This window comes from Phaethon lepturus, unplaced genomic scaffold, assembly GCF_000687285.1.
Source record: "Phaethon lepturus isolate BGI_N335 unplaced genomic scaffold, ASM68728v1 scaffold10837, whole genome shotgun sequence".
Lineage (NCBI taxonomy): Eukaryota > Metazoa > Chordata > Aves > Phaethontiformes > Phaethontidae > Phaethon > Phaethon lepturus.
The window spans coordinates 17511-25371 of record NW_010551151.1 but is presented as its reverse complement, the minus strand read 5'-3'; the positions used below and the strand labels follow the sequence as shown (position 1 = coordinate 25371).

General features: G+C 46.4%; 2 protein-coding genes across 2 annotated transcripts in view; both read left to right on the top strand.

Annotated features, from left to right (window-relative positions):
* Positions 1-262: 262 nt before the first annotated feature.
* On the top strand, positions 263-1135 carry LOC104623651 (arylamine N-acetyltransferase, pineal gland isozyme NAT-3-like). Its single transcript, XM_010290802.1, has one exon. The coding sequence runs from the start codon at positions 263-265 to the stop codon at positions 1133-1135; it is 873 nt and encodes a 290-aa protein (XP_010289104.1).
* A 6413-nt stretch (positions 1136-7548) lies between these two features.
* Positions 7549-7861, top strand: part of LOC104623650 (arylamine N-acetyltransferase, liver isozyme-like) — a 905-nt gene continuing 592 nt past the window's right edge. Inside the window, 1 exon segment of the mRNA XM_010290801.1 lies at positions 7549-7861. This exon segment is cut by the window's right edge and continues 14 nt beyond it. Within this exon segment, the coding sequence (XP_010289103.1) occupies positions 7549-7861 (313 nt within the window).

Sequence of the window (7861 nt, the reverse complement as noted above, 5' to 3'; positions counted from 1 at the left end):
GCACAGCTGGAGCTTCTCATCACAGCTGTAAAAGAAACAATTAAAAATAACATTTGTGCTCATCAGCAGTGTCCCATTGGCTTCCCTCAGTGCTAATACTCACACTCAGCTGCCGTTGATAGGGCCATTAGTCAAATCCCGCTCCTCTTCTGAGCAGGTTGCCCATGCTGATGAGCACCCCGTTATAAGGGATGGGGAAGATCCTTCCATCACTTCTGACACAACCTATTAATTTTTTTTTCATCCTTCTCTCAGAGGCAGCATGGACATCAAGGAGTATTTCAACAGAATTTCTTACCGGGGCTCCTACGATAAACTGGACCTGGCTACCTTGACGGATATATTCCAGCACCACATCCGAGCGGTCCCTTTTGAAAACCTCAGCATCCACTGTGGGGAAAGCATTGAGCTGGACTTGGAAGCGACTTACAACAAGATAGTGAGGAAGAGACGTGGGGGCTGGTGCATGGAAAACAACCACCTTTTATCTTGGGTCCTGAAAACCCTCGGCTACAACGTCACCTTTCTGGGATCAAAAGTTTATGTCCCGGAGTTCGACGCGTATGCAGAAGAAATTGATCACCTGCTGCTAAAAGTGGAGCTTGATGACAAATCCTACATAGTGGACGGTGGGTTTGGGATGGCCTACCAGATGTGGCAGCCGATGGAGCTGATTTCGGGGAAAGACCAGCCTCAGTCTCCTGGGGTCTTTCGCTTCCTGGAGGAGAATGGAGTCTGGTACCTCCACAAGGTGAAAAGGAAGCAGTGTGTTCCCAACAAAAGCATCTCCACTGACCGTTACCTGGAGAAAGAAGGTTGCCGTCAAGTTTATCTCTTCACCCTTCAGACACGAGACATTGAAGACTTCAGAACCTGCAACACCCACCTGCAGACAGCGCCGAACTCGCTGTTTGTGAAAAAGTCTATCTGTAGCCTGCAGACTGCCGACGGCATCCGGGCTCTGGTGGGATGGAATCTCACTGAGATGCAGTACAATTTTAAGGATAATATGGATCTGGTGGAAATCAGAATCCTTGCAGATGAAGAAATAGAGAAAACACTAAAAGAGAAATTCAATATAACACTAGACAAGAAATTGGTACCCACCAATAAGAGCAGGTTGTCTCTGTTTTAACTCACTGCCTGAATTATAATTCAATCCAGTAGCATTACATGCAATCCTTCCCCCTATTTCTGACAAGCATCTAAAGGTTAAGCTTTCTCTTTCCATCTACACCAGTGTAAGGCAGAACATATTAGCATGAATCTGGAAAAGAAATTGATTTTCACAACTGCTCCTGCATCTCTCTTTGGTTTGCGTACCAATAATTTCTTCCTAGCTCAATCAAATCACTTCCCTTCTGTTTGTGCTTAGCTGGAAGCAGACTCTGCCCATTCCCTACTCCTTTCATCTCTGAAAAGCTTTGCTAAATACACCCAGAGTAGGAGCGCAGAGTGACGGAGCTGTATGTCTCTTTCTTTATTACTTTGCTCTGCCACCTGGGGAACATCATACCCACCTCTTAAATGAATACCATATTATTTTTGGAATTTAATAGCCAGAAAAACAAAGACATCCAGTGCTGAGTTTGCTACAGTCAGGCCATAAGCCTGTCCTTTTTGCTCTTGCATTCGCAACACCCTCTCGTGCTGCAGTTGGACAGTCCCACACCTGTGCCGCACTGTGCGAACACGTACGGATGGGCTATTTGTGGCCTAAAGCTGGTGAGAAATATTAATGGACAATTATGTCACGTTTCAGACTTTGCATGACTCCCATTCTCCCAACGATGTAACCAAAAAGCAGCGTTTCTTTGAACTGAAAGCGTCTCCCATGCATTTTGTTTGCTACCACCCAGCAGCAGACTGCTGGGAATACATGCTCCTCTCGTAAGACTCTACTCAGAGTGTTATCGCACATTAATTATTGTGATTGAACTCAAACACATGTGCAGAATTATTTTTCTGGAACATGTCTGTTCCGCTGAGGATGTGTTCGCAGTGATACTAATTATTATATTTGTATAAGGAGAAATGATGAATCTGAATCAGATACCTAAAGGCTAAGATTTTTAGTATGAGGAATTACTCAAATGTGATCACTTTGCCCTTTGAGAAGATGCTTGATGTTCCTTTATGTACAAATCTTGGAAGCATTACAACTGTGCACTTATAATTAAGTAAATTATACAAATGAATTACAACTAAATAAACAAGTCAAGAATTGGGAAGTAGAACTATTCAGCTGTTTTTTCCCCCAAATTACAACGTGTATCCCCAAAATAAAGAATTTCATTAATCACTGCAGTTGTCTTGATTATTTGTATGTGCTAATATTTTGCAGCAAAGGCTTTTAAAAATACAATAACACGGTGACCCTTTTTTTAATTTGTTATGCAATTATGTGCAGCTTCCTATAACTAACAATTTATAGTTAATAAAAGCTCTTCTGCACGTTCACAAGGTATTTCGTAGAGATACAGTGAGTTCCCCAAATCCCCAAATTCCCAGAGTCAAGCACATCCTTATGTCTCGTTGTCTGCAATAGTCGCTTGCAGCACATGAGGCTCCCCCATCCTATAAGGAAATGAAATGTTGAAGACTGACCCTGTAGTGGATTGCAGAAGAAAAAGGGGCTTATAGTGTGGACCAGCAGTTTGCAACACAGATGGTCAGAAGAAACTGTCCTAGGATCTGGATTGTTTGCAAGCTGTATACTTCTTTGGTCCCCACGTTAGTGGAAGAGCTAAAGGAGCTAAATAACATAGAAATAGTGTGGCCAGCAGGAGTGGGGAAGTGATTGTGCCCCTGTACTTGGCACTGTGTTCAGTTTTGGGCCCCTCACTACAAGAAGGACGTTGAGGTGCTGGAGCGTGTCTAAAGAAGGGCAGTGAAGCTGGTGAGGGGTCTGGAGCACAAGTCTCATGAGGAGCAGCTGAGGGAACTGGGGTTGTTCAGTCTGGAGAAGAGGAGGCTGAGGGGAGACGTTACTGCTCTCTACAACTGCCTGAAAGGGGGTTGTGGTGAGGTGGGGGTTGGTCTCTTCTCCCAAGTAACTAGTGATAGGACAAGAGGAAATGGCCTCAAGGTGTGCCAGGGGAGGTTTAGACTAGATATTAGGAAAAATTTCTTTACTGAGAGAGTGGTCAAGCATTGGAACAGGCTGCCCAGGGAGGTGGTGGAGTCACCATCACTGGAAATGTTCAAAAAACTTGTAGACGTGGCAATTCAGGACATGGTTTAGTGGGCATGGTGGCGTTGGATTGATGGTTGGACTTGATGATCTTGAAGGTCTTTTCCAACCTTAATGATTCTGTGATTCTGTGAGCTAAACTCGGTGGGTTTATCCTTGCAGCAGCCTGGCAGCTGGGGAAGGGCATTGGGACGGAGGTGAAAGCCCAGCCAGGTCTCACGGAGGTGTGGGGCAGGAGAGTGTCCACGGCAGAGCCAAGAAGCGCCATCATTTGTGGGAGCAGACATAGGAAATACCTAGAAAAGGCTGTGCCCGTCCCTCCCCCCGTGCCTGCGTGTTTTTCGTGCTCTGGGCTGTTTCATAGGCTCAGAGGCAGGAGTAGGGCGTTATGATGTCCATTGCCCCTGAGATTCAGCACATGAAGGGCAAATAATAATACAAAAAAACGCTTTTCTTTCAGTTGGCTCATCTCCTTGAGCGTCAGCCCCATCGGCTGCTCTGGCTGCTGCCTGCTTCATGGCACAGCTCAGCACTTCTGGCCATCCTGCTCAGCACACCCATGGAAGCATATTTTATTGCTGAGCAATCAAATGAAACTCTCGGTTGGGAAGGGAAAACAAAAGAGGCTCCTTCATCTCAGATTGCACTAGTTTGCTTTTTCCTTATCACTAACTTTGGAGGCAAATCCTTAAAGGCATAGCAGGCTCAGGGAACGCAGCGCTTTCCGGGAGCAGCATCCTCACTGCCGAAGAACAGGGCTTCTCTTTGAACCCAAGGGGATTTAGACAGCTATATGACTTTGCAGATCTGACCTTGCTGCTCTGGAGCTCTGGTATCAGCCACGCAGTATAGCTCAGTGCGGTGTGATGAATTCAACAGTTGCCATCCCCTGCCAATAAATCGGTGACTTCCTTGGCGTGGATAAGTGGCTTTCAATCATAAGTAAGTCACTTCCTACAGGGATCCAGGCCACATGAGTGTCAACAGTGTAAAATCAGTATCAAAATTTGAACTATTGCTTTGCTGCTTCAGCACGGGTGCAACCATCCCGGTGCCCCAGAGACTGAAGCACGCGGGTGACCTGTGGGGTTGAGGACGGGGTTATAACCACTTACAAAAGTTGCTTGCGATACCCATACTGTATGTCTCCTTTGCCTTCCTGGAGGGCTTCAGTTCTCAATCAGTAACGTGGGAGGTTAAAATCTACTCAATAATGTAAGCAATTTGGGGACTGGATCATTTTAAGTCTCCCTGTGCAGCACCTAACACAATGAATTGCATGACAGGGCTTTCTACGCATATGCCAATACGAATAAACCAATAAAACCATCAGAATATAAATTATTATAAAAGAAGAAAGTCTCTCCCCTCTTTTCCTGCTGTGCTGGAGGATGACACTGTCCCTGCCAGGCAGTAAAGGCAGCCTGGACCTTTAAGAGCAGCAATTCCCAGTACAACTCTTCCTGGGAACTTTGGAGCAAACCACGTCAGAAAGCCTGAGCTCGCTGGCTGGGAGGTAAGTGCCCGAGTGTCTGATCTGTAACTTCATCCTGCAGCCGAGGGTCAGCCTGTTTGGAAAAGCCCACCCCTGCCCGTCTGCATACCATGTGCATTAGCACTGTAGGCATATTAGAAAAGCAGAAATTATAGCTGACGGCGCGCGTTGCATTGCAAGGACGTTGTCCAAGTACAAAGATCAAGTGCTCCAGACTTAAACTAACCCCTTTACGCTGAGCCAGAGTGTATGAAAAACCCGGCTCCTGACTCACGGTGTAGCTTAAAATCAAATTGTACAGGCATGGGCAAGAGGATTGAACCTTGGAAGCCTCTCATCAGTTTTAGCAAAGAACTATTCAGCCTAATTATGAAAGGAGACAGCAATCCCCAGGGACGCTCGCAGACAGGCAGAACTAACCTCTGAATGTTGCTACCCACCACGCTGCTCCTGCAAGCGTGCCCGCACGCTGAGGGAAGCTCGGCTGCTGCAGGAGCAAAAGTAAACAAGGCTGAGATCTGGTCTGGGGCTTAAGATACTTGGTTTTGGAACGCAAACTGTCCCCCGGGCAAGGGCTTGCTCGCCGCTGCGGCCCCGTTGCTAGCGCCGCGGGAAGGGTTGTGCCAGGGAGCCAGGCTGCCTCCGGGAAGGCGAGGGAGTGAACACTGCCTTTCGTGAATGTTTCCTAAAGCGAGAGATTTTGTACCGCAGCTTTATTATACCTAAACCTCTTTAAGTATTCAGTGAGATCAGAGCCCATTTTGTCAGCCACCACAAGGCCGCCTCGACTATACAGACTTTAAATCGATGAGGCCAGAGAAGGGGCAGCTGGGGAAACCGAGACGGGCCGCGAATTTCCCAAAGTACGTTTTGCTGAAGCCTCTTTGCCAGCACCCCGTGGAGGCTCTCGGTGGGGGAGTCGCTCGCGGCTGGCAGAGGGGAGCTGGTTGTACGCTGCGCTCTCGGGGCGACGGGGACACCCAGGCCCGGCAGACAGGCCGCGGGGCGGCGTCGGGTCTGCTGCTGCTGGCCCAGGGCGGGACGGGGCCTTCTTGCTTGAGAGCAAGTTTCAACCTTATCAGACCCAGCAGGCTAACGGACCTGCTCGGGCCCCTCCTGGCTAACAGAGGTTCAGCTCGACGCCGTCACAGGGAAAAGCTGTTTCTGTCTGGCTGTGCAAAATGGCTAAAAGTGGGAATAGAAAGAAAAACGAAGCGGAGGACCATAGGATGAGCTTGCCAGCGTACACGTGCGCTGCCTGTTGTGGAGGGAATGGCTTTCTACACCCAGCATTTCCAAGGAGATCCTGCCAGCGATGAGTGTCCTTGTCCTAAAAAAGGGATGGAAAAAGCCCATAAAATGTAATATCAAAGACACATTACTGTTTTTGCATGTAGCCTGTTTGGATCCTTTTGAAGTGAAAATGTTTATTTCTTATTCCCTTATCGTCCTCTATTTTATTACTTTTTCCCGTGTTTTTACATCAGCCAGTCTGAATCCTGGTACCAGTACAGATCAGGAGCAATACAACTAAGTCAAGTGAGTGGTGCTGCTGACATGAAAATTGGGGTTAAAGTCTAGAGATTAGGTCATCTGATGTGCTCGCCTTCTGGGGCGGGGGTATTTCCCCCTTTGTATTTGAGGTGGGATTTTCAAGAGCTCCCAGCACTCACGGGAGTGCTGCCATGGACATCGGGTCAAACTGCTGGTCACTCCTAGGGGAGCAGTTGGACCATATAGTCAATGGACTGATAGTCTCCTGCCTCATCTACATCAAACGATTTTTGGAAAATCCTCCCGGGGAACATGTGACTGATTTTAAGGAGCAAGAAATCCTCAGACCTTTTGGAAATTAATACAGTCCTTAGCAGACCGTGAATTGTTCTGGAAAACAAATATCCTTGCATGGAAAAAAAAAATTTAAATTAAAGGCAAAAGAAATCCATGCAGATACCAGATGAGTCAGTAGATTAGAAGTGTTAGAGGGATCCTTCTGCATCTTGGCAACATAGCCAGTACCAATGACAGTCTCTTTCTGCTAATGGAAAGAAAGGGTATCGGAGACATAAAGACACAAAATATATCCAATAATTTAAGCTGAAACTAGGGCCTTTGGTTTGCAAAAGATGGTAAAAGAAACCAAAAGCCAATGAATATGCCTTGAATATATTCTTAGTAATTATCAATTCCTCTGACCCTTAGGTTAGAAAAATGAACAGTTCCTTCCTTTCAACAGCCAGGGGGTCCAAGCTCTGTCTGAACTCCACAGGGAAACTAAAGAGATTAAGAAAACAACAATCTACTTCACATGGAAGCCTGTCTGAAATGGTGACACACTGAGATGTTAACCCCAGTTAGCTGAAGCCGTGAATGTAAAACCTTCCAGTTAAATTACCTGTGGGATAAATAAAGACTTGCTTACCTGTTACAGTAAAAGAAACAGTAAGAAATTGCTGTGACTTTCATGATGGTATGGTCTAGCAGCTCTTCTGCAAACCTGTTGTCTGTCAGTTTTATAAATTTTTTGTCACGTGGAGCCCTTATCCGGGGCCAGAGATTCTGTTGTGCCCATGCCCCATCTTCCCATAGGTTGCCGTCCACCTGGGTTGAAGGCAACATCTGAGAGAAGGAAAGCGTTATTGTCACCTGCTCCTATCCTCATCTCTTTTTGAAGAAATACAGATGACACAGGCAGGTCTAGCCTGCATTCATCTATCAAGGGCACAGGTTTCTTTCAAATCCTCAATAAAATGGGCTAGGTTACATTTGCAGGCTGGTTAACCTGTGCTACACAAATAGGAGTGAACCCCTTGACAGCCACACAACAGTAACCGGCTATTTTTCTGCTCACACAGGCAAAATGAACATTCAAGAGTATTTAGCAAGAATTTCTTACGACGAGTCCCATAAGGATGCAGACTTGCAAACCTTAACAGTCATCTTCCAGCATCACATCCAGGCAATTCCTTTTGAAAACCTCAGCATGCATTGTGGGGAGACCATTGAACTGGATTTACAATCTACCTACAATAAGATTGTGAGAAAGAAACGTGGTGGATGGTGCCTGGAAAGCAATCACCTTTTATTTTGGGCCTTGCAAGAATTAGGGTATGATGTCTGTATTCTTGGAGGGAATAGTTATAAACCAGCAGAGAGGGCATACACTGCTGAGA

Coding starts and splice junctions, on each gene's coding strand:
- LOC104623651 (XM_010290802.1), top strand. CDS start 263: ATGGACATCAAGGAGTATTTCAACAGAATTTCTTACCGGGGCTCCTAC.